The following is a 27790-nucleotide window of genomic DNA, read 5'->3' as shown; positions in this document are numbered from 1 at the left end:
ATACCCTTAGCTAATGTTCGATTATTAAAATATATTTTGACTTCTGTTATGATTATTCAAATTGTTGATTTCTCTATGGAGTAGGTTCCCAAGGAATGGTCCAATATTGTTCATTTCGTATCGGACCTAAGTAAATATGATATAAATATTGCGACGTGCCAGGTTTGGACTACATTTGTTACTTCCTTCACTTTACATGAGATATGTGAACATTTTTTGGAAAATGTTAAAAGTGTGCGCGAGGTACCACATATAGTCGAACATTTTTCTATTACCATTTTCATACTTCATCTAACACAGCCAATAATATTAGTATGGGCGAAATTACAAGAAAATCGAAAATTTATATTCAATTTTATGCGAAATCATAAATTCCATATTCATCTCAAATTTCTGGTTGTGAGGAGAAATATTTAGATATAGCAAGTTGTAAAGAATCGCTGACTTGTTTCGCAAGTTATGACAGATAAAAGTATTGAAAATTTTGACCCCCAGAAGGGGCTCGCGGATATATATGATCCTCACAACAAATCTTTATGAGCTCCATGGATATTCAATATTTTGACCCTTTGTGGGGGAGGTACTAGAAGGGGTGGATAGATATACAGGGTTGCTTGTCCGCAGGCAACATCCTTTGCGTCTATTGAATTTTGTACGGGAACAAATGTAAATCAATGCGAATAATCCGTTGTAAAGTGGACCGAGCCACGACCAACTGCTGAGAACGGCGTTTTTGGGATGTTCTAGGGGACCACTCAACACTGGCTCTTACGGCAGCGATATTCTCGGCCGATCACCTTGGTCGACTTTTATATGGCCTCTTCGGATTAGAAAGAGCCTTACCAGTCGAAAATTTTATGTCATTAAGCGTTGTGACATCTCTGTCAAAAGTTATGACGTTGCCAAATGGGTCCGTCGAATATGGGCAACCCTGTATTCCATATTCACACCAGACCTTGGGTTAATAAAAATATTACGATGTGTGCAAATTGAAGAGGATCAGACTTACTTCACGTTTTATAAGAGTTATAATTATTCAAAATTTTGAACCTTTGTGGGGGAGGTACTTGATAGAGTGGACCGATATTATCCGATATTTAACATGACCTATCACTAATACAAATACTAGGATTTGCAAAGTTGGAGCAAAATAGGATTATATAAATAAATTATTTTCTGACTTTAAAATAGCCAGTCTGGGCTGGGGAAACTCTAAGTGGATTTGATAGTTCTCGGTTTGCGGATGAAAACCCAAGCAGAGTTTCAGGTTCTTAGGCCAAATTTTATATAGCCTTGCCCATTTTCAAACAGACCTTAATAGTTTGAGATATATTTCGCAACATTTAACAAAGAGCTTTGTAAATTTAAAAAGAGCTGTGGATTACTTCAAGAATCATCGGTTTAAAAAGTAGGCCATGTGAGTCCACTTTTTGGAGCAGCTTCAAATTTAAGCTTAAGCCCTCCTTGTATGTTTTTTACATTTTATTAATATTTTCCATTCAATTTCGCCGAATTTCTTGAATATTTGCAGTCCTCCATTAAATAGATCATCTATAGAAGACATAAGCAATACTTAGAGGCATCAGTCCTGCCTGCTTCTTAAAAGTATTGAAGTCTCTCTGAAAATGTATTTTCCATAAAAAATCTGCAAAGGGACTTCAATTTTCGAAAGACTTTAGGCCATAGAAGTATCTCCCATTCATAGCGTTAAACCTTTCATCCATAGAAAAATTAAAAAGGTCTTCTATTTCAACAATAAGTTTTAGTTATGTCGAAGTGATGTAAGAGATCTTTCAGAAGACTTAAAAAAACATCCATCTGTAGACGATCTCCCGAAATATATATGTAAATATAACTTTCTGGATTATTCCAAACATGAAACATAGATGGCGGTCAACTAGAATCTTTTATTCACAAAATATCAGCAAGCTATTTTCTATATACCATAGAGGGGTCTTCTATCCATAGGAAGTATTCAAATATTCCTGAGATCACATATAGATCTTCCTATTTTTATAAGACCTTCTTTTTATTTATGAGCGGTATTTCTTAAATATTTTGAACTCTATTTCATTTAAGTTTAAGTTCAATATTACGCTTTATTCCCAGTTATGTCTTCAATTGAAAAACTTTCCTTTCAACATTTCCATTTTCAAACCAGTTTCATGGAAAACTCAAACAACCAACAGTGAACACACAATTTGCATTTTATTTTGTATTTTTTTTTTCTACTTCTTTGTTTTTTTTTTGCAAACATTTTATTTAATTTTTAATACAAGTAGAAAAAGTTCTTAGAACACATAGTGAAAACCAATTTTCAAATTTACACTTGCATATCCTGTTCAAATCCCAAAAAACGTACACTTTGTTCCCTATAGCTATACACACACTCTCTCTCGATGCAGGTGTGAAGTTTCTCCTTCCGTTTTTTACTGCTTTGCCTAATCCTTACCATAGACATGGATGTTGTAGGTAAAACGTTCCGTTTGTGTTGCCTCCATAACAATGGAAATGAAACGTTGTCCAATGCCACCGGCTACCACATAAGCATTGCCTCCATTGTCGTCCTGCAGACAATGGATTTCGACGGCAGTGACCAAACTGCCGGTACCAGTTTCAGGATAAGTTACCTGTGTGGTCACATCCTTTTTGGCCGGATAATAGGTGGTGTCACCGTATTGAGCAACCAAACGATCACCTGCAGAGGTAGTGGGGGAAGAGGGAATATAGGAAATAAAGGATATTAGTTAAACATTTTTATTTTAATGGGGGAATAATTCTACATGGAAATTTAATTAACAAATTTATTTATGAATTGCTTCAATTTTTAATTCTCTGGGAAGAAATCATAATTCCCTGGAAGGAAATATTAGTCTTGGAATACATTTCCCTAACCAATGACATTGCGTTTGGGGCGGCCTTCTCTGAAATCTGGTTTAAATCCATATTCTGCGCATATCGTATTTATTGCAATCAAAACTCCGCCTAAAAATATGCTCTGAAATTCTTTTTTCGTACACAACGACATTCCTTTTTGATGATTCTAATAGGTGGCGCTTATTTAATGTTAGCACTGTTCCAGAACCGCATACATCTACTACTTTTATATTTTTTCAAACTTTTTACCTACAAAGCTGTTAAATTTGCTTCTGTCAAAATTGTTTATTGCTCTTTAAAAACTGACGCATTTTTCGGAGTAAAAATTATTAGCATCATAACCAGCTTTTGATTGGCTGATATATTGATTTTGGATATTTGCCAACTCTTTTTAAGTTACTTTTTCTTAGATTAAATCCCTATAGATGGCGCTCGTTATATGTTGAAACTGTTCCAGAACCAGCATTGCTCTACTACTATCTACTTTTTTTGCACCTGAAAACCATGTCTAAAGAAACTAGTAAAGCTTGTAAACAAATTTAAGGGAAACAACTAAAAATTGTTGTCAATGGCCTTTCATTGTACATTACTTTTTTATTTGATGTCCCTTTATTGTCAAATTTATATTTTGTAGTACTTCCTTAAAGGCGTACCGCTGGCAAGATATTTACATATATTTATGACCAAATATTTTGTCAACTCCACGCCTTTTAGAGGGTGTAAAAGTCAGGGTATAATACAACCAAAAACGTGAAGTAAAAGAATAGCCTCATAAGTATTATAAGACTTGATTATGGACTGCTGGAATTTTGCTTCAAAGTATAATTTTCGGGCTGCTATACGAAAACGTAGACCTATACATACTATGTTCGCCACAGGAGCTAGAAATCATGACGAATTACAAATACTAATTTTTGGACAAATCAGTTGAAAAATTTGACGAAAATCAAAAAAATACCGAATTTCGGGAGGTACCGTTATATGGGTGCTATACAAAAACGTGGACCGTAGATCATACAATGTTTCTCCACCGGAGCTAGAACCCGATATCATCTACAAATATCAATTTTTAGACAAATTGGTGGACTAAAATGTGACAAAACTCATCAAAATACCCGATATTCGGGAGGTTTCGTTATGTGGCGACAGTATTAAAACTTAGACCGATATTTTCACTACCAACCTTCCTAAATGTTGGAGCTCTTCATCAAATAATGTGGGCTGTATCGTGATTTCAAAAGACAGACGGATGTTGTTAAATCTCTACGTCGGTTTTATGCTGATCATGAATAAATATGCTTTATGTGGTCTACGACGAATATTTAGGGATGTTACAAGATGGAGGATATAACAAGGTTAAGTTTGTCAGAAGAGGCCTACCATATTCGATTTAGCAAATGAGTCGATCTCTATTATTTTGCCATTGGCCCTCCCTTTAAAATTGATTTACTAGACAAATTTGGATGAGTTGAAATTAAGTCGGAAGGTGAGCTATTCACAGCTTCATCAACAACTCAACAGAAAACATTTAATAGATACTAAAATCGTATTTATGCAATTTAAAATTATGCCCGAAAGTATACTCTGAAATTTTATTGTTCTTGGCCAACAACCTACTCCCCCCGATACTAATAGATGGCTACCATTATATTCTAGCAATGTTCCAGAACCTGCATATGTTTACTACTTTTATCATTTTTGTAAAAAGCAAAATGACTTGCAATGTCGCTCTCTTTTAAAACTTTATTAGAAACAAATTTTCAGTAAAAAAAGTAAAGGCATGACTACCAGTTTTCAATTGGCTGCTAGGTTGAAGGTTAATTCCGAAGAATTACCGTTTAGTGTTGTTGTAAGCCTCGTCCAAACTTTCCAGATTTTATCATCAACCGCTTAATATCACTAACACCTGGTCTGAAAGTCAGCTATTCACAACTTCATCAACACCTCTACAGAGTACATTTAATACAGATTTAAATATTTATGATTTAATTTTGCCCCAAAATAGGCAAAGAAATTTAATTTTCTTAGACAACAACCTTCTCTCCCCTATACTAATAGATGTCGCTCTTTATATTCTACCAATGTTCCAGAACCCGCATATGTTTACTACTTTAAACATTTTTGAAATTTTTTAACCAAAAAAAAACTATTTAAACTTGTAGACAAATTTTGGGAAAATCTAAATTACCATCAATGTCATTCTCTTTACAATGTTCATTTAGCAAAAAAAAAGTAATAGCCTGTTTGCCAGCTTCCAATTGGCTGATAGGTTTATTTTGAAGTATAACCATCTGGTGTTATTTCTTTAATAAATGTTCTCTTAGGCAAAAATCTGTTCTCACACATCTCACTGTTCCTCGCTACATTTTTGCACAAATAAATGTTCCAGGACATGCATTAAATTTCAAAAATTTTAGAGAAAAATGAATGGCAAAGTCGCTCTCGATATAAATTTGGCTAGATAAATTTAGCCGAGAAAAAAATAACAGCATGTTTACCAACTTTCGATTAGCTGATAAGTTGGTCTGTTGTTGTTCCTTAATTAATTTTACCTAAGACCAAAACCATTTCTCATACATACTAAACGATGGCGCACCTTACATTTTAGCGTTGTTCCAGAATCTGCATGTATCTACTACTTTTGCAATTCACTTTCAAGAATTAAATAGACAAATTTTGGGAGGGGTAAGTATTTGCATGATCTTTCGATTTTTTGGCAGGTTGATTTGGAAAAATTACCAACCTTAATTAATTTGTCTTAGGTGAAAACCTTTTCTCACGTATTCTTCTAAATGTTGCAGAACCCCCGCCACTGATCTACCACTTTTCACACGTTTTGCATTATTTTAGTAGAAACCAGATGGCGTGCCTGAAAAGCTAGAATCCAAGAAAGAATTGCTTTAAATGGAACTCTTTTTTCAATCTCTTTACTAGACACAACTGTCTGAGTAAAAAGGTGTAACATGATTATCAAATTTTAATATTTTGCTAGTTTTCGTTCCTATACTTTCTGGGCAAAATAGTTCTCTCAGAAGAATTTCACATTTCCCTTCTTTGACTAGTTTTATTATTAAAAACTGAGAGAACATATTTCAATTTTTTTTTTTCAATTTCAAATGGTATTTTAGCATAATTTTTTTCTGGAAATTTTCTGCAAAATTTAACCGTTTTTGTCTCATAAATCTCTACATCTTCACATTTCCCATTTTGGGTCTATCTATTATCCCTCCCATTCCAAGAAACTCCAAATGTGGCTATAAATCACATTAATTTTCCCCCCTTCCACATCAACTTCAAAGATGTGTCTTAACACTGGGTCGATTCACTTTTCTTTCACTATTTCCTCAATCAGGAACAATATCTCTTTCACCGAAACATCACCTGACCACCCCTCTCGATGGCTTACCTGAAACACGATTACCCAAACTGTATTTGACTGTCTGCAAATGGCTGGTGCGTTCCTTTTTGATTAAACGTGTCAAACGCAAATTTGGATGTTGAGCTATGAAGGCGCGTATATCCTTAACGGTTTGTACATCACGCAACTGGACACTGTTGGTTTCCGGAGCTTGTGTTGGGGGCACATTTTTGGCGGAAATTGAATGGCCCAATGCCACTACCAGCACGAAGATACAGCATAAATGTTTGAACATTTTTTTTTTCTTTTGAATTGTAGGGGTTTTAGGAACGGAGAACAAAAAACTTGCGCTTCGTAATTTCCGTTTCAATGTTTCAAAATCAACTAATTCCGATGACAGGCAGTAATTGTGTTTTTATATATATTTTTGACCTGTTATTTTAATCTTTGCTGAGATTTAATTTTGTTTTCTGCTGCTGCCGCTACTTTAGGCTTATCAGCGTTTAGTAATCAGGAATATTCTATGTTGGGTGTTTTTTGGTTTAGGGATGACGATTCGATTGGATTTTCAGGTTTAAAAACTGTTTTCTAGGATTGGTAACTCTTTGGTCTATAGAAGATTGTATTGTATAGTGTATACAGGGTGGCCTTCAAACGGCCAATTAAACCTTCACACGATGTCCGAATGTTGCTCTGCGGTATTTTGACCCTTTCCCGGCGAAGCGCTTGCTTGAGGTGATCGACACTTTGGTATTTTTTAGTGCCAACCTTGCTTTCCAAAATACTCCAGATTGGAATCCGGAGATTTTGGTGGCCACTAAGCGCTGGAAATGAAGCGAGGAACCTAATTTTGTAACCATTCTAAGATTGCGCTTGCTGAGTGCGATGGTGCTGAGTCCTGTTGGAATGTCCAAGGTCTGCGGCCAAAATGTTTGCGTGCCAAAGGTTTTAATACACCCTACAGAATATTTTCGCGATAATATTCGGCATTTATTTTGATGCCACGGTCGATTAATACAGCGGAGAGCGATGGCGGCCCACACCATCACCATGGCCGGCGCTTGAGTTCTGGTGGCCAACAGAAGGTGCACATTTTCAGCTGACCTCTTTGGCAAGTAAACACAGAATGACAGCAGTCTGAAGTTGCAGTTGGTTGCAGTTTTTTCATCTCACCCTGTATAATGTACTATACCATACTTATGCTTCAAATATATATAATTTATACTACCTTTTCTCTTTTTTACTTTATCAATTTGCGTGAGGTTCCTGAAAGTATGCTATAGTTTTTTAAGTAATTTTATAATTTACTGGGAATTTTTCAAATCCCCAATAATTATCCCAGTGCTTCAATCTCTCCCAATTGCCATCCCTACTAATCTATCTATTACAGATTTGTCATTTGTTTTGACTACGGATAGACGAACCAGAAAAAAAAATCCCCCAACATCCAGTATTATCAATGCTCTGCGTTTATTACTTTTCCGCCGATAAGCAAATTATACTGGTCACCCGTGGCTGATAAGCAACCTTCATTGTATTTATTCAGATTCAAAAATCTGTGAAATAAAATTCTGTCAATCGAACTGAGCATAATTTACATTCAGTTATGGCCATGATTTTCACATTTCAATGTCGCGCACATAGTGACTGACCTTTTGCTGCTGCGAAAATTAATTTTTTTTCAACCCTACCGTTGTTCTGTGTATCGAGAATAATCAGGAAGTATGTAAGTTTTTACACCACAAGCACGGGGAAGCAGGTCATCCGTATCACTTTTCAATTGAATTTCAATTATAATCCATTTTTAATGTGGCTTTATTAAGGTAATGCTGTGTAAAGGATAATTGCGAAAGATGGACATTTTGCAAGAATATTTTTTTACGAAACGTTAATAAATAAAAACGGATAAATATGGTAGGGGAAGTTGTGGAGGGAAGGAGGCGATTCATATGGTAAGTGCCTTTAAGTCTTTAAATATGTGAAGGATTTACGATCTGCTATAACAAGACATCATGTTCTTCTATGAGAAGACCCTTTGGTCTTCTACGAGAAGACCCTCTCCTATGAGAAGACCCTCTGGTCCTCTTCTACGAAGAAGACCTTCTATTCCTCTTCTGCGAAGAAAACCTTCTATTCCTCTTCTACGAAGAAGACCTTCTGGTCCTCTTCTACGAAGAAGACCTTCTGATCCTCTTCTACGAAGAAGACTTCTGGTCTCTTCTACGAAGAAGACCTTCTGGTCCTCTTCTACGAAGAAGACCTTCTGGTCCTCTTCTACGAAGAAGACCTTCTGGTCCTCTTCTACGAAGAAGACCTTCTGGTCCTCTTCAGTGAAGAAGACCTTCTGGTCCTTTTATTTGAAGAAGATTCTCTGGTCCTCTTCTATGAAGAAGACCTGCTGGTTCTCTTCTATGAAGAAGACCTGCTGGTCCTCTTCTATGAAGAATACCTTCTGGTCCTCTTCTATGAAGAAGACCTTCTGGTCCTCTTCTATGAAGAATACCCTCTGGTCCTCTTCTATGAAGAAGACCTTCTGGTCCTCTTCTATGAAGAAGACCTTCTGGTAATCTTCTATGAAGAAGACCTTCTGGTCCTCTTCTATGAAGAAGACCTTCTGGTCCTCTTCTATGAAGAAGATCTTCTGGTCTTCTTCTATGAAGAAGACCTTCTGGTCCTCTTCTATGAAGAAGACCTTCTTCTAGTCTTCTATAAAGAATACCTCCCACTCCACCTCTGTTTGTAGGGAGGTAAAACTTGTAGGGAGACCATCTGGTCCTCTTCTACGAAAAAGAACTGCAGGCCTTCTTCTATGAAGAAGAACTTTTCGTCCTCTTCAATGAAGAAGACCTTTTGGTCCTCTTCAATGAAGAAGACCTTTTGGTCCTCTTCAATGAAGAAGACCTTCTGCTCTTCTATGGAGAAGACATTCTGCTCTTCAGTGGAGAAGACTTTGTGCTCTTCTACGGAGAAGACATTCTGCTCTTTTATTGTGAAGATATTCTGCTCTTCTATAAAGAGACGTCCTTGTCTTCTTTAAGGAAGACCTCCCCCTCCACCTCTATTTGTAGGTTTTTTTTTTGGCCGCTCCCCTACCAGCCCCATCCAAGCCTTTGTTGTACGTAAATTTCCCCTTATCTTCGCCATCCATTATATGCTACAAATTGCATATTTATGCATGTCTGTACAGCATTTAGTGAACATGAAATTTATATGTGCTCATATCTTCTTGGATTTGTGCCATCATACATATATCCCAGTGCATGGTTAGCATGATTCCAAAAATCCAGGCCAAATGCAGTCACTCTGCAGTTGGTTTGCTTACCACCAACAGTTAAGATAATCATCACAGATGAATAAAGATCACAGTTTCTGTGGTTGACCTCATTTGAAAAACCAACAACCATAGCCAAGCCCATTCCAAAGGGGAACACACACACACACGGAAATGAAAAACCACTCAAACATAACACATATCCTTTCCAGCAAGGAATCCTGTAGAGTTTACCAAAAAAACATGCCAGTACACACAATACCCTGTGTGAAACCATAATGGACCAGCATTGCAAATCTATAACAGAATCCATAGAGATTTTTTGTAAATTTTACAAAACAAAAAAATAGAGAGAAGTACATGAGTACTTCGAGTAATACACCAGGGTAGCATCCGACATCCATGCTGTGAGTTGAAAAAAAAATGAAATAACACACATGAAACAAGGACTCATCATATCCAACATTTATGAATTCGACAAGTCAGAAACCAACAATTGCATGCTAGTTGAGTTGTTAGACTCCCCATCCTGCCCAGTACTTTTTCCTCAACAACAATACCCAGTAATTTTGAAATTTACTTTGATTTTAAAGTAGAAACATGTGTTTGGTTTGAAATGGAAGAAGAATAGAAATAGAACAAGTAAAAAAACATTAAGTTCGGCCGGGCCAAACTTTTAATACCCTCCACCCTAGGGTAAAAGAACATTAGAAGAAATGTGGCAAAAAACATTAAAATGCCGAATATCGGGAGGTACCGTTATATAGGGGCTACACCAACACGTGCACCTATAATTACAACGTTTCGCCACACGAACTAGGACCCATTATGACCCACAAATACCAACTTTTACACAAATCAGTGAAAAAATGTGGCATAAGTCATCAAAATACCGAATATCGGGAGGTACCGTTATATGGGGACTATACCAGAACGTAGACCTATACATGCAATGTTTTGCCACACGCTCAGGGACCCGTTGTGACCTACAAATACCAATTTTCAGACAAATCCGTGAAAAAATGTGGCATAAATCATCAAAATACCGAATATCGGTAGGTACCGTTATATGGGGGCTATACCAAAACATGGACCTATACATGCAATGTTTTGCCACACGCTCAGGGACCCGTCATGACCTACAAATACCAATTTTCAGATAAATCCGTGAAAAAATGTGGCATATATCATCAAAATACCGAATATCGGGAGGTACCGTTATATGGGGACTATACCAGAACGTGGACCGATATATCTCATTTTCAATACCAACCATCCTAGAGACAATACACACACTTGTGCCAAATTTCAAAGGTCTACGTCAAATAATGTGGGCTCTATCGTGATTTCAACAGACAGACAGACAGACAGACGGACAGACAGACGGACAGACAGACAGACAGACGGACATCGCTAAATCGTCTTAGAATTTTATGCTGATTATGAATATATATACTTTATGGGGTCTACGACGAATATTTAGAGGTGTTGCAAACGGAATGACAAAGTTAATATACCCTCCTACCCATGGTGGAGGGTATAAAAATGTGGCATGTAATAAATTGGGTTAAAGGGTTATTTCTGCCCAGGACTTCCATGGTTGGTGTGGAGGTCATAAACAACACAAAAAAACATATTTACTGAGAAAATCCAGCAGATTTTGAAAGTATAGCTTAAAATAGCCTAAAAGTTTACATTTCCAAGAAAACTAAATAGAGGGGCCTAAGTAACCCCTCAACCACATTTTTTTGAAATTTTCGAATCAAGATTTCATGGAATTCTTACATTTTATGAATATAATGTCTTTGACGACATTGCAGATAATAATGTGAGGATTATTTTGTTCAAAAAGGTTAACCCTCAAGCGAGTCAACAAAGCGGTCTTTTTGGTCCTTTTTTGAAAATATGGCTAAAAATTTCCATAAAATGGGATCGCAGCAACTCAAAATATTCTACAAAATTATTTGTCATAAAATTCTACTAAAGGTCCTAGAAGACGTCAGAAGTCTAAAACTTACCTAAGCGCCTGGAATTCATATACATTTAATACATATCTTAGGGTTAAAACCGTACCTTTTTTGAGTTTATGCAGAGATCGCCAACAAAGCATAATTGTATAAACATGACGTCAAGGACAAAAATATTCCTCATTAAATTTCACTATAAGTCAACAAAGAAAGGAAATCTATATTTCCACTCCAGATTCAAAAAATACCTGCATCAATGTTGGCAAAAAATCGCGAAAATATTCCCAAATGCTTTTGATCAATTTTTCCTCGGTCTTTTTTCGAGTAGATGGAGGAAATTAAAATAAAATGTAATTCTAGGCAAAAAGTGTCAAAAGAAGAAATATTCTAGACAAAATTTCACTATCAATCTCAAAATATACTATGCATCTAGGTTTAATAGTTTTTTGGAAAATCGCATTCGAATTTGATATATTACAAGTGAAAATTACGTGTTTATGTTTTTTACTGCTAATTTAGCACGTTTCCATTCTCAAGTCAAAATCTCCCTTAATATTTCATTTTTTGGGGAAAATGTCAAAGGAAGAAATATTCTAGACCAGTTTTCACTATAAGTCGCCAAAGAAAAGAAATCTATATTTCCATTGTATATCACGAAAATATTAGGATCAATGTTCCCTTAAAAACAGAAAATATTTGCAAACTTTTTTTGAAAAATTTTCCTCAGACATTTTTCGAGTTGGCATTTGAAAATACATAAAATTTCGTTGTAGACCTTAGGTGTCAAAAGAAGAAATATTCTACACAAAATTTCACTACAAATCTCAGAAGAAACCATATATCTAGGTACAATGGTTATTAAGGAAATTACATATGAAATTTATGCACTAAAAGTGAAAATTATATGCTTGTATTTTTACTGATAATTTAATCTCCCTTTATACTTCACTGTTTGGGAAAATGTTCAAAGGAAGAATTATTCTACATCAAATTTCATTGTGAGTATCTGAACAAGAGAAATTGGTATATTCAATATATATTATGAAAAAAACACATGTACCATTAAAATACATTTTAAGACTGAAGTCGTTCTTTGTGTGAGTTCATGCAAAATTCTCATACAAAGCATCATTTTAGAAGGACGACTTCAAAGACAATAATGTTCCTCATCAAATTTAACTAAATTCCGCCAAAGAAAATAAATCTCTATTCCCATTGTGTATCATGAAAATTTTTGGGTCAATGTTCCCTAAAAAGTCGAAAATATTTCCTAACTTTTTTGATTATCTTTTCTTTGGCCTTTTTTCAAATAAACGTCTGAAAGTAACATAAAATTTCGTTGTAGGCCTTAGGTGTCAAAAAAAGATCTATTCTACACAAAATTTAACTATAAATCTCAGAAGAAACCATGTATCGAGGTACAATGGTTTCTAAGGAAATTACATTTGAATTTTGTATACTAAAAATTAAATGATTGCTTTTTTACTTCTAATTTAACACGTTTTCAATCCAAGTCAAAATCTCCCTTTATACTACACTTTTTGGGAAAATGTTCAAAGGAAGAATTATTCTACATCAAATTTCATTGTGAGTCTCTGAACAAAAGAAATTTGTATATTCAATATGTACCATGAAAAAATATCGTGACTTTTTTTCATAAAAAAACTTGTTAATTTTTTAAATTTTGAAAAGTGTGGAGGAGGAGAAAACTCTTACCCTATTTAAGTTATTTGTTTGATGTAAACATTCAAACACCGATGTACGTGTCTTTTATTTTAAGCTCTTCTTTCATAATCTGTAATAATTTCCCTATAATTATTGAAAAAATTAAATTTTGTAAAACAGTGTAATTAAGTTAGACAGATTTTGGCAGAAAAATGTTGCAGGAGCACATTATCAAAAATTGGTTATTAAATGTTTCCTAGGATTTTTTTTCTAGAATTACTGTATTGACTAGATTTTTAGAATTTCAAAAATCATTCCAAAAATTCAAAATCAGTTAGTTTGTGGAAGGAAACTCAACAATTGATTGCTGAAGCTTATTCCCTTCCTTTTAGACTTTGTTCTCTATAAAATAGACACTCACTCACTCTCTCTCTTCAACAGTTTTTCCCCTTCTATTATTTACTTGTTTTCTATTTGTTTTCCACAAAGTAGAAAATTATGTTATAGTAAGTCGCAGTATTATACAAAAATACAAATATTTGCAATTATTTATTATTTTTTTTCGTATTGTTTATAATTTCTTGATTACAAACTCTACTACTATTATCTGCTCTGCTGAGTGGTGTTCGTTCATCTCTGCAGATAACCTTTACGGCAATCAAACAAAGAAAATGTCAAGATAAGAATAAATCAGAATAAAATTATGAATAACAAAATAAATATATAGTGGATTTCAGCTCATTTGAATAGAAAGTGGAAATGTATAGCAGTGGTAAAATCGAAAAATATTCTTTGAAATGGAAAAATTTCTAATTAGGAGTAAAAAACGTAAACACACAATTTTCATTTGTAATATATAAATTTCGATTGTAATTTTCTTAAAAACCATTATACCTAGGTAAATGGTTTATTCTGAGATTTATAGTGAAATGTTGTGTAGAATATTTGTTCTTTTAACATTTTTTACATAAAATGAAATTTTATGTTACTTTCAAGCGTGAACTCAAAATAGACCAAGGAAAAACTTATAAAAAATTAGGAAATATTATTGATTTTTTGCCAAAATTTATGTAAATATTTTCTTGGTATATAATAATAATAGAGAATTCTTTTGTTCACAGGCTAACAAGGAAATTCTACCTTGAATATTTCTTCCTTTGAAACATTTTCTGAAAAATGAAGTATTAAGGGATATTTTGTCTCAGAATGGAAATGTGTTAAATTTGGAGTAAAATCGTAAATACATGATTTTCGTTTGGAATACAAAAAATTTCAAATATAACTTTCTTTCTTATACCTAGAAACATTGTTTAATTTAGGATTTATAGTGTAGAATATTTCTTCTTTTGGGACTTTCTGCTTAAAACATAATTTTATATTACTTTAATAGATCAACTCGAAAAATTGACGAAAAAAAATTTATCAAAAAATTAGGAAATATTTTTACGTTTTTTCTTGGCAACATTGATGCAAATATTTTCTTGATATATAATAGAAATATAGACTTCTTTTCTTTGGTGACTTATAGCGGAATTTGATATAGAATATTTCTTCCTTTGAAATGTTCCCCAAAAAATGAAGTATAAAAGGTGATTTTGACGTAGAATGGAAAGGTGTTAAATTTGGAGCAAAAAGCGTAAAACATAAAAATATAATTTTCTTAACAACTATTATATATAGATATATAGTTTATTCTGAGATTGATAGTGAAATTTTCTGTAGAATATTTCTTCTCTTAATACTTTCTGCCTAAAATGAAATTTTATGTTACTGTCATGCATCAACTTGCAAAAAAAGACAAGAAAAATTGGATCGAACAATTTTAAATATTTTGGCGTTTTTTGGCAAAATTGATTTTTTTATTTTGAGGTATAAAATAAATACGAATTTATTTTGTTCACAGACCCACAATGAAATGTTGTCTAAAATATTTCTTCCTTTGGCAATTCCCCCAAAAAATGAAGTATTAAGGGAGGTTTTGACCTAGAATGAATTCGTGTCTAATTGGGAGTTAAAACCGCAAACAAATAATTTTTCTTTATAAAATAAACAATTCGATTATAATTTTCATAAAAGCCTTTAATTCTAGATCAATGGTTTATTCCGAGATATACAGCGAAATTGTGTCTAGAATATTTTTTCTTTCGACACTTTCAATTCCAAAATCAAGCAAAAGAAAAATTGTTCTGATATGCAGGAAATATTCTGAAGTTGTATTGGCAACATTGTTGCACAATATTTTCTCGATTTATAATGGAAATAGAGATTTCTGCTCTTTGGTGCCTTATAATAAAATTTAATAAAGAAAATATTTGTCCTTGACATCATCATTCTAAAACGATATTTTGTAGGGAAGTTTTGCATGAACTCATATGAAGCACGGCTATAACCTTAATTCTGATGTCTTCTAGAACCTATAGTAGAATTTTATCACAAATATTTTGGTAGAATATTTCGACTTGCTACGATCCCGTCTAAAGCGAATTTTTAACCATATTTTCAAAAAGGCCCCTTTGTTAACATTTCCGCTCAAAGTAATGCTCGTGTTTTTATCTGGAATATCGCCGAAGACACTCCCAAAATTCATGGGTTTGAAGTAAACTTAATCCCAATTTAAAAAACCTTGAAATGAGGATATTGCTACATATATGTGGAGCAGACTTTTAAAGTTCTCATAATTTTTGGCATAGCCCTTTGAAATGTCGTTTATGAATAAAACACCCCATTAACTGTCTTCAGTGTATAAACCTCTCTAAATGAGGCTAAGGTCCATTGAAGGTGTGGTCAAAATCTACAATTTTGGGTAGCATATATCCTTGAAGTTTCAAACTTCATAAAAGTATTGTAATGATGGAGAATATCACAATGAATATGCCACACAATAGTTTTCATATTGGTTAACTCCTCTTTAAATTAGGCGCCTAAAAGTATGCCCTACACTTTTTGCTTCTTTACATGCCAATATTGAATAAACTGCGATAATGGCCAGTATTTTGAATTAGTTATTAATTTTCTAACTTTCTATCATGCCTATCCAACCTCTTTTCGAGAATTATTGATAAATTGGTGATAATTGGTAATCAATGATAAATTTGATTGGCATATTATGGCTTTATGAAAAGAAGATAACCAGGATGTATTCATTATTAGTTTTCTCCAAAATATTAAGTCAGTATATGCTAGCACGAAAATTAAAGGCTACCCATCATTCAAATCATTGTTTAACAACATTGATTTTTGTTCCGATTTGTATTTTTAATATAAGATCTATTTTATGGTACTTCTGTAAATAGACCAAAATTTGACTTTTCGCCTTAATTTTAAAATACTATTATATTGTCATATATTTATTATCTTCAAATACTCAACCTTGTATTTTTCTCTTTATCCCTTTACAGAATTTTTGTCAATAGATCCTTGCATTTGGAAAACATAAAATTCTATGGCTTCGATATGGATTACACATTGGCCGGTGAGTGGAATTCAAAATAAATATTCCCCCTTTTTGAAACATTCATCTAACAATAAATGTTTGTCTCTTACAGAATACAAATCGCCACAATATGAACAGCTGGGATTTGATTTGGTCAAAGAGCGTCTGGTTAGCATGGGCTATCCCAAAGAGATAATGCAATTCGAATATGATCCCTCGTTCCCCATTAGAGGTCTGTGGTTCGACACTTTATACGGTAATCTCTTGAAGGTGGATGCCTATGGCAATATATTGGTGTGCGTGCATGGTTTTGAATTTTTAAAACAGTAAGTGTGTTTATGAAGTTAATTATTTTATTGAATTGTTAACATTTTTTTTTTTGTTTTTTTTTTACAGTTCTCAAGTCTACGAATTATATCCCAATAAATTCTTGAAGTTGGATGAATCAAGAGTATATGTTTTGAATACATTGTTCAATTTACCAGAAACTTATTTGTTAGCCTGCCTGGTGGACTTTTTCACAAATAGCTCGGAATATACAGAGTAAGTACTAACCTTATCTTCTTACGAAATATGATGCATTCCCCCATGCAAAATGTTTGAGGTTAAGAATAATACATAACTGCCTTTGTAAGAACGTAACCAAGATAATTTCAGAGCAGATAGGTATTCCTTCGCTGTTTAGCATGATCGGAAATCGTTTAAAAATAGTTGCACAGAATTCAGACCACGTCCATTATTTTAAAGAATTCAGTATCTGGTTTCTATAGCTAAGATGTGTAATATACTACTATTTTTTCGGATATACTATAAACTCTGAAAACGCGGAAGTTATTCGCAGAGATTTACACACAATTTGTAAAATTCAAAATAAAAAAGTCGGCTATTTGTCGGTATTTAAATATAATAAATGAATGAGCTTTTTTAAGAGCTGCAATAGTAGGTTGGCGCTGCAAAAATTAAAAAAAGCGAGTGAGTTCAAATTATTAATTCCTTTTTATATACCTCAAATAAATCTTTATAACGATGGTTAACCTGGATAAAAGCTCTATCGTAAACAAAATTTAAGCAAGTTTTTCAAAAGAAAACATAAAATTCAGAGAAATGCATTAAATTTTGAATTGAAAGAACGGTCTATATAATTTGATGTTTGAAAATTATTTCATTTAAATGTTGACCAAATTGTTCATCCGCTTTGTCCAATTTTGGCATACTCCAATTTTATCTTCCGAAGAATCAATTGAAGCGGTCTTGTCGGTATAGATATTAGCTTTAACATAATCACATGCAAATAGTATGAGGGCATTAAATCACACGATCTAGGTGACCAATTGACTGGTCCTCCTTAATGTGAAATAAAATTTTGTTCAAGCTGAGACTTTTTTCTGATCAGAAGATAATCGGTGTAGCTCACAAGATCTAATTCTTCAGGGAAACATTTCTCCATAGGTATACTTTGCATCCATCAAAGCAAAATAGAAATGGGTAAAGCTTCCGAGTTATGGAGTGATAAATGTTTTCCTGACCAAGGAACAAATTGTCATGATTAAAGATTATTATTTCGATTCACGATAAGGGAACCTTGTTCCCCGATCTCAACAGCTCAGTATACAAAATAACCTTCTGATCTCACCAAGCATAGATAATTTCCTTGGCCAAATCCATATTCGATTTCTGCTGTAAAGTTGACATTCTTAATTAATAAACCTAATATAACGGTGAATCTGATCCTGAAACAAAGGAACCCCATTTAACAGCAATTTTTTCACTCCTTTGAAACTTGAAATACCAAATAATAGCTGATGTGGGCAGTACGCATATATGGGCAGACACACACCGAAGTTTTAAGGGCAAGTTTATGGGAAATATTTTGGCTCCTATAGCCTATAGTAATTCCGTTTGTAACATCCCTAAATATTCTTCGTAGACCCCATAAACTATATACATTCATAATCAGCATAAAATTCTAAGTAGATGTAACGATGTCCGTCTGTCTGATAAAATCAGGATACAGCCCACATTTTTTGACTTAGGGCTTTAAAGTTTGGCACAACAATTTGTTTTGTGTCTAGGATGGTTGGTATTGAATATGAAATATATCCGTTCACGTTTTAGTATGGCCCCCCATATAACGATACCTCCTGATATTCGGTATTTTGATGATTTTTGCCACATTTTTCCACAGATTTATCTAAAAATTGGTATTTGTAATACATAATGGGTTCTAGCTCGGGTGGAAGAACATTGAATACCTAGGTCAACTGTTTCGTATAGTCCCCATGTAACGGTACCTCACGTTATACAGTATTTTGATGATTTTGCCATATTTTTCCGCGAATTTGTCAGAGAAATAGTATTTGTAGTTCGTAATAGTTTCTAGGTGCGGTTCACGTTTTTGTATTGCCCACATAAAATGATACCTTCTGATATTCGGTATTTTGATGGTTTTAGTCACATTTTTTACGAATTTGTCTAAAAATGGTATTTGCAGTTTATACGGGGTTCTAGCTCCGATGGCAGAACATTAAATATATAGGTCCACGTTTCACTATAGCGCGCATATAACGGTACCCAGCTATATTCAGTATTTTGATAATCTTACTCAAATTTGGTATTTAATGTTCGCTATAGATAGCAATCCTTGTAGTATAAAATTGTCTATAGATTCCCGTTTTGGTATGGCCATATAAAGGCCACACCCACTTTTTTTTTTTTTTTTTTGAAAAGATCTAACCAGTCCTACTGGTATTTTTTTAACACGTTTGAATACAGTTACTATTAAATAAAATTGTTTTCTTTACCCAATGGTAGAGGGTATTAAAGCGGACCGGCCAAACTTAGCTGCTTTTTTACTTGTTTTAAATTGGTGTTAACCCTTTAGTGGTTCGGAATATTTGAACCACTATTTCCAACCAACCGAAGAGTTATTTGAGAATTGGAATTCTCAGCATATATAATCAATTCCTGTAGAAAATTGTCATTGTAAGTACACCAATTTGAATAGGCCCCAAACCATTTACCAACCAAAAGATTTATAGTTCTGCAGTTAACGCAGTTTTTTCTTTCTTTATTGGGTATCGAAATCGAAGAGCTATATATATAATAACAACATGAATTTATTCCAAGTTTCGACTGAAATATTGATAAAATCTATATATTTTCTTCCTAAGTTTACTGCTTTTCTTAATTTGTCCATTTCTTAAATGTCCATTTAGTGTTGTTTTTATAAGAGTTTTCCCACTTCTATTTATTACTAAATATCAGATATCATAAATTTCTTCCCACTCACATCGCCAGTAATATTTCCCTAATTGAACTAATTTTCCTAACCAATTGACCCCAAAAGTAATCAGTAACTTTCTCAATTCAAGATAATTCTTTCATGATTGCTCATTAATTGTTATAAAGGATAATACTCGACCTACTTGCATACATACACATTTGGAATTTTTCTGTACGACATTCCATTCACCATGGCTACCACCTATATTGACCTTCGTTTGTCAATACAATAAAGGATATGCGTATTTCAACTTCCTATAGTTGATGAAAGTAATAATTCTTGACCTGCCATAAGTGGTTGATGTGTTGTGAATGTATGTGTGGGAATGATATGTTTGTATATATATATATATATATATATATATATAAGAATATGACAATGATAATGACATTGTTGTCATGACAACATTAATTATTCATGGTCAATCATAATAAAGGCTCATGTCCATAATGTCATCTTCACAATAGTAATAACAATCTGCCATAAAGACAACAGATTATTTACACCAGTGATGTGACGACGAGGGTCATTTGGATGAATTTTTCACAAGAAATACTTTTGGAAGCTTTTAAAATGATGTTGATAAAAAAGTTAACAATGCAATCGCCAATTGGTATTTTTATTTGGCCATAAGGTCTTCGTCTACCTTTCTGCGAATTCTTTTTCATCAAACGATTTCTCCTACAGCTATTAGTTATTTATTAAAAAGGTGAATTGAAATCTTTTTAAGGATAACCTGTTTAAATAAAACGGGTCATTGAAAATTCCTCAAATAGAAACGAAAACAGGAAATCCTAAGTCTATATGTGTTCGGTGATGTTTCCTTCTTACCTTTATTTTCCATTAAAGCAAACAACACTCTTAATTCTTACACATTTTTGTATTCGACAACAACGGAACCTTGATTTTGAAAAGCTTTTGAATTTTCCGTTTCTTTTCCTTTTGGCTTTCATTAAATTCACCTTTCACAATCGATAACTAATGAATACAAAAAAAAAAAAAAATAATGTGTGTGAATGGAAAAGGGAAATACTTAATTTGTGATTTTGAATGGTTCAAAAGAATTTATTTCTGATTGTGTGTTCCCAGAAATGGGGTTTTGGTTTTTATTAAAGCTGTTGTGTGGCATGGATTAGTGAAGGGATTGGTTGGAAGCTAGCAATTATATATTATATAAAAATTTATAACATGTATGTGTGTGTGTGTGTTTCTCTGTGAGGATTTGGCAACATATTAAGAGGGTTAAGGACGATTTGTCAGTATGTGTGTATTAGGAATTATGTTGGGTTATGAGACGATAGATGGAGGAACGAAACTTATTGATTTGAACATATGTCTGTGCAAAGAGGTCAAAGATGGCAATTAATAAGAATTGTAAGTCAAGTAAAGAGAAGAGAGATGAGAAATGTGGTTATGGTTTATGTGTGTTATGGTTTAATAAATACAAAGAAAAATACATTCAAATGAATTAAAAGAAATGTCACCTATTCTATAGAAATAATCGAAATTAATTAGTTTCAATGGATTTAAATCATACCCAAGTAGTATACATTATTTATAGAATAATTGATTTTTTTGAATCACTAAATCAAAAATATATTCCACAAAAGCCAAACTCAACGATGAAAAAATAAAAAAATAAAATGTTATGCCCTTATTTTTATGCAGAAGAATCTTCAAAATATACCAAAATCGAAATTCTTTTGGAAAATGCGAGTAAGGAAGGGGCTGGGTAAACCCACAATTTCATACTGAGAAACTAAAATCCAAAAAATACTTATTTAGTTTTTTTATTTAAAAGATTACGAAGAGTACTAAAATGTATTGAAAACAAGTCGGTTTTGCCGAAAAATCTATACCCTGAGCCGATTATATTTAAATAATATTTTGTTGTTGCAAAATGGTCAGGCTTTATCCCTTTATTGTTGTTTTTATAAAACAACGTTTGTTTATTAGTGGAGAACGATGGTAATGTTTACCAGGGGGTAAGGCAGGGAATACCTAGGTTTATCGTTCTCCACTAATAAACAAACGTTGTTTTATAAAAACAATAATAAAGGGATAAAGCCTGACCATTTTGCAACAACAAAATACTACGGTATCCCGAACAAACAAGCCACACTGTTTGTAATAATTAAAGGGTGAGATGGAAAAACTGCGAACAAATTCAGACTGCTGTCATTTCTAAGCCACTCGTCCGACAGCTGGTTAAATTATTCCAGTGGCAGCTCATTATATAGTTCAAAAGTGTACAAAAGCATTTTCGGTGAGAATTTTCCAGAACAAAAGTTATTCGTGATGGAATTTAAGCGTGATAGTGTGATTTCTTTATATTTGGCTGGAAAACCACAAGTGGCTATCGTTAGAGTACTCCAGCATTTAAATGTGACTACATCTTTTGTGTCTCGTACCACCGCTCTGATACTGGTAGCGTAGCCCGACGTCAAGAAGTGGACGGAAGAAAACAGCAACATCAGCGGAAATGGTTCGAAAAGTAAAGAAGCGACTTGGTCGCAGTGGCCGAAAAATGGATCGTGAGCTGAACATATCGCAATGTTCCATTCGGAAAATATTGAAAAATGTGCTCGGGGTAAAGCCCTTGAAATTCCAAAAAGTGCAAGAACTTACACCACAACGGAAAGAAAATAGACTCAAAAGAGCTAAAGAGTTGCTTCGCTTGGTCGAAAGTGGTGAACTGCCGAATTAGGTTTTATCCGATGAGAAAACATTCGTTGTCCAGCAGTTTGTAAACAAAAAAAATGATTCTGTTTACTTGCAAAGATGTCAGATGAAAATCTACACCTTCGGTTGGCCACCAGAACTCAATCGCCGACCATGGTGTATGGTGTGGGCCGCCATAACAGCCGATGGTCGCTCTCCGCACGTATTAATCGACCGTAGCATCAGAATAAATGCCGAATATTATCGCGAAAATATCCTGCAGGGCAGTCCAACAGGACTCAGAACCATCGCATTCAGCATGCGCCACTCAAGAATAGTTACAAAATGAGGTTCCTCGCTTATTTCTATCGCACAATGGTCACCAAAATCTCGGGATACCAATCCGTTGGATTATTGTGTCTGGAGTATTTTGGAGAGCAAGGTTGAAACTAAAAAATACCAAAGTGTCGATCATCTCAAGCAAGCGTTTCGCCGGCAATTGGCCAAAATACCGCAGATCAACATTCGGGCAGCGTGTGACGGTTTCATTGACCTTTGAACGCCATAATTCGTGCCAAAGGTGACCAATTCGAACAAATCTAAACTTATTCTTAAATTTGATGCTTTTTTCCTACTGGACATATGGAGATGATTTCGGAAATTGTACGAAAAGTACTGTAATATATTCAGTATAGGGTGAAGGGATGGAGGCTAAATTCTGAAGTTTTATATTTAGATTACTGATGGTATCTGTGTTTGATATTCAGTGGTGGTTTTGAAAGTTCGTCCTATATTTTTACGAAAAGTACTAAATGGTACTAAATTGGGTATTGGGTGATTTGGTAGAGATAAAATCCTGAAATTTAATATTAAAGTTTCTGTTGTTATCTGGAATTGAGATATGGAGGTGGTTTTGGAAATGCTTCCCATACTTGTACGAAAAGTACTACACAGTGCTAAATTTGCTATTGAGTAAAGGGATAGGTCTGGAATCCTCAAATTTGATATGGATGTGACTTGGTGTCTGTGGTTAAGAAAAGGATCTGGTTAAGGATATGCGTACTCTAATTGTTTAAAAGTTTTAACCCTCAAGCGAGTCAACAAAGGGGTCTTTTTGGGGCTTTTTTGGAAAAGTGGTTAATAATTCTCCTTAGACGGGATCGTCAAAAGTATTCTACAAAGTTATTTGTCCTAAAATAACTGTAGGTTCTAGAAGACGTCAAGAGTCTATGTCTAACCTAAACGTCAAGAATTCATACATATTTAAAACACTTTGTAAGGTTAAAGTCGTTGCTTCTGTGAGTTTATGCAAAAATCGATAACAAAACATCATTTTAGAAGAATGACTTCAAAGTAAAAAATAATCCTCATCAAATTTCACTATAAGTCACCGAAGATCGGAAATTTCTATTATCATTGTATATCAAGAATATATTTGCATCAATGTTGACAAAAAAGCTCGAAAATGTTTCCTAATTTTTTGGTAAATTTCTCCTTGGCCTTTTTTCCTGTTGACGTCTGAAATTAACATGAAATCTCATTTTAGGCAGAAGGTGTCAATAGAAGAAATATTTTATACAAAATTTCACTATAAATCTCAAAGTAAGCCATATCCTTAGCTTCAATAGTTTTTAAGAAAATCACATCAGAATTTTATGTAACACAAGTGAAAAATATGTATTTTTCTTTTTTACTGCTAATTTCAAAAATGGGCCAAAAATTCCCTTTTATCTATTTGTTTAAGGGTTAAAATCGTTAGCAAAAATATTCTCCGCACTTTGCTCCGCAATGTTGCCTGAGATACCATATACCTAAAATCAATTCCAAGGAATCTTAATTCGAAAATTTCAGAAAATGTGGAAGAGGAAGGAACTTTCCTCCTCTGTTTAGGTTACATTGCGATGTTAACATTCAAAACGCCCATACACGTTTCTTCTATTTTTAGCTCTACTTTCATAATCTGCTGGATTTGTCCTATAATTAAAAAAAAATAATAATTTTGTCGTACAGTATAATTTATAAGGCCTCGCTTCTGTCAGAAAACTAATGTAGCCTTATTTACAAATATCCAAAGAATAAATTTATTAATCTCTCTCTTTTCCTTTCCAGGGATCGTACTGGTGTAAAGGCTGGTGAATTGTTTATGTCTTTCAACTCCATATTCCAAGATGTACGCAGAGCTGTCGATTGGGTACACATACAGGGTGATTTAAAGAAAAGGACCGTTGAGGTAAGTCCCTATATAACAACATTCTACATTTTCCAATACTTACCTTTTGTCACATTGCCTCTTTTTCAGAATCTTGATTACTATGTCAAAAAGGATCCCCGCCTACCAATGGTTTTGGCACGCATTCGCGAATCGGGCGCCAAAGTGTTCTTGCTCACCAACAGCGATTATAACTTCAGCAACAAAATTATGACCTACATCTTCGATTTCCCACATGGTGCCAAGCCCGATGAACCACATCGTGATTGGAAAACCTATTTCGATGTTATTGTTGTCGATGCCCGTAAACCTTTGTTCTTTGGAGAGGGTACCATTCTGCGGCAGGTGGATACTGAAACGGGAGCCTTGAAAATCGGTACCCATATGGGCCCTCTACAGCCAGGTCAGGTATATTCTGGTGGTTCGTGTGAGGTATTCACCAATTTCATCAATGCCAAAGGCAAAGATGTCCTCTATATTGGTGATCACATTTTTGGTGATATTTTGAAATCGAAGAAGATTCGTGGTTGGCGTACATTTTTGGTGGTGCCCGAGCTCGTGCAGGAGTTACATGTGTGGACCGATAAATGTCAATTCTTTGCTGAGTTGCAGCAACTCGATTGTCAGCTGGGAGAGATGTATAAGTAAGTTGGCATTCTCAACAATTTAAAGAGGAGAGAATATCACTAAACTTTGTTATTTTCAATTTTTTTTCTAGAAATCTCGACTCGAGCAACAAAGAAAAACCCGACATTTCCAAATTGCGCGCCTCCATACGTGATGTTACCCACAAAATGGACATGGCCTATGGCATGATGGGCTCCCTCTTCCGTTCTGGTTCTCGCCAAACATTCTTCTCCAGTCAAGTGGTCAGATATGCCGATTTGTATGCGGCAACATTCTTAAATTTCATTTATTATCCATTCTCATATATGTTCCGTGCCCCGGCCATGTTATTGCCGCATGAGTCCACGGTGGCCCATGAGCAACGTTATCAAATCGAAGCACCCATGATTCAGAGAGCCAGACCAACGAAAGCAGACTCGACAACGGCCAGTGGTAGCCATGTTGCCACCGATAATGGTGCCCAAGTGGTCAAGGAGGTGGAAAAGGAAGTGGAAACTACAACAGATGAAAAGGTAAACATTTTTTTTAATTTAAATTGGAAATTTGAAGCCAGACGGAATTTGGATTTTCAAGACGGTCCGTTAGAATTGGAATCTCCAATTCAGCCCGACTAAAATTTGATTTCTATAGGAAGCTAGTCTGAATTCAGCTCCCGGCTGAATTGGAATTTGCATCGGAAATCTTCTATTCAGCTCCCTGCTGAATTGGAATTTCCATAGGAATCTTCATTGGAATTGGAATTTCCATAGGAAATCTTCAATTCAGCCTGGCTGGATTGTGGAATTTCCATAGGAAATCTTCAATTCAGCCTGGCTGGATTGTGGAATTTCCATAGGAAATCTTCAATTCAGCCTGGCTGGATTGTGGAATTTCCATAGGAAATCTTCAATTCAGCCTGGCTGGATTGTGGAATTTCCATAGGAAATCTTCAATTCAGCTTGGCTGGATTGTGGAATTTCCATAGGAAATCTTCAATTCAGCCTGGCTGGATTGTGGAATTTCCATAGGAAATCTTCAATTCAGCCTGGCTGGATTGTGGAATTTCCCTAGGAAATCTTCAATTCAGCCCAGCTACAATAAGATTTCAATTGGAAGTCTTCATTGCGATTAAAAATCAATTTTAAGTGGTGGATTTCCATAGGAAATCTTCAATTCAGCCTGGCTGGATTGTGGAATTTCCATAGGAAATCTTCAATTCAGCCTGGCTGGATTGGGGAATTTTCATAGGAAATCTTCAATTCAGCCTCGCTGGATTGGGGAATTTTCATAGGAAATCTTCAATTCAGCCCAGCTACAATAAGATTTCAATTGGAAGTCTTCATTGCGATTAAAAATCAATTTTAAGTGGTGGATTTGTATTTTATTTGGGGAGATATTTGTATGGAAAGAATATCCTAAAATATTATTTTTAATTTTTTTCCAGACCGTCACTGTACCCCACACCAGGCCAAGTACTCCCCGCACAGTTACCCATACTCACGATGAGGATTATTCCGAAGAAGAATCGGATCCCAACAATAAAAGTGATGGTGAAAATGCTGATGATGCCAATGGCAAAGAGGCTCGCAAAACTCCAAAATAAAGAGATTATTTATAATTCCTCCCATACCAACCAACCAACTCTCTATTGAACCATCCCAAAGAAGTAATACTATGTTGCTTGCATTCTAGAAGACGGTTGATCCGCATCTTCCAATTTTTTTTCTCTTTCTTCCTTTCTATTTAACAACAACAAAAAATTGTATGAAATAATTATTCTATACCTCTATACACACACTCACACGCTTACAAGGAATTTGGACTCAAAGATTTTATGGCAAATTGGATGATTTTATTAGAGATTGTACACAAAACACTTTTGTTTTTAGTTGTATGTTTTATTTCTATGTGAATTTTTTATCGTTTAATTTTATATTTAATTGAAAACAAAAGATGCATATATTCCATGTTTTTTGTTTTTAGTTTTTATTGTTCATTTATTATGTGTGATTAGAGTCGTTAAATAACAAATTTTTATACAGGTAGATGAGTATGTAATCGTGACATTATATAAACAATTTGAAAAGTAATAATAATAAAAATTAATATTCCAAAAAATATCAATTTAATTTCCATTTATAAAAGATGTGTGATGTCAAAAGATGTAAGTAAAATATAGCGCCTGAAAGTATGCTCTACATATGTGTTAGGAAATATAATGATAAAACGGCAACACTGACAATTTTGATGTTAAAGCGACATCTCTGGATTTCTATGATCGAAATGAAACAATTGACTTTTTATATTGAATTTGTATAAATAAAAACAAAGAATTCCGCTAATATTTCTATTTTGAGGGACCCACAAAATTAGTTTTAAACACCCCCAAGGAATTATAAAGGAAGTCAATGGAATTGTTTTCTTTCTATGTGATTTTATCGTTTAATTTTATATTTTATT

At 34.2% G+C, this 27790-nt stretch overlaps 2 protein-coding genes across 10 annotated transcripts in view; one reads left to right on the top strand and one right to left on the bottom strand.

Annotated features, from left to right (window-relative positions):
• LOC101893244 (cytosolic purine 5'-nucleotidase) overlaps nt 1-27448 on the top strand; it is a 110212-nt gene extending 82764 nt beyond the window's left edge. For all 9 annotated transcript variants that reach the window (XM_059121980.1, XM_059121978.1, XM_059121977.1 and 6 more), the window contains 7 exons: nt 16537-16610; nt 16684-16897; nt 16968-17114; nt 24625-24745; nt 24815-25368; nt 25443-25863; nt 26775-27448. In XM_059121980.1, the coding sequence (XP_058977963.1) occupies nt 16537-16610; nt 16684-16897; nt 16968-17114; nt 24625-24745; nt 24815-25368; nt 25443-25863; nt 26775-26933 (1690 nt within the window). In that variant the 3' untranslated portion in view covers nt 26934-27448. The remainder of the gene's footprint in view (nt 1-16536; nt 16611-16683; nt 16898-16967; nt 17115-24624; nt 24746-24814; nt 25369-25442; nt 25864-26774) is intronic.
• On the bottom strand, nt 2233-6636 carry LOC101893068 (hypothetical protein). Its single transcript, XM_005179501.4, has 2 exons — nt 6284-6636; nt 2233-2698 (listed from the first exon to the last, which is right to left on the bottom strand). Exons 1-2 carry the CDS (start codon nt 6528-6530, stop codon nt 2442-2444), a joined length of 504 nt encoding a protein of 167 aa, XP_005179558.1. The 5' UTR covers nt 6531-6636; the 3' UTR covers nt 2233-2441.
• Nucleotides 27449-27790: the final 342 nt, after the last annotated feature.

The sequence above is a fragment of the Musca domestica genome, unplaced genomic scaffold (assembly GCF_030504385.1).
Source record: "Musca domestica strain aabys unplaced genomic scaffold, Musca_domestica.polishedcontigs.V.1.1 2, whole genome shotgun sequence".
Lineage (NCBI taxonomy): Eukaryota > Metazoa > Arthropoda > Insecta > Diptera > Muscidae > Musca > Musca domestica.
The sequence above is the reverse complement of the archived record's forward strand: the minus strand, read 5'-3'. Positions and strand labels throughout refer to the sequence as shown.

Bases quoted from the DNA above. Each gene is read 5' to 3' on its own strand.
- LOC101893068 (XM_005179501.4), bottom strand. From the start codon at position 6,530: ATGTTCAAACATTTATGCTGTATCTTCGTGCTGGTAGTGGCATTGGGC. The intron at 2,699-6,283 runs GTAAGCCATCGA...CTACCTCTGCAG, and splicing joins TTTGGGTAATCGTGTTTCAG to GTGATCGTTTGGTTGCTCAA.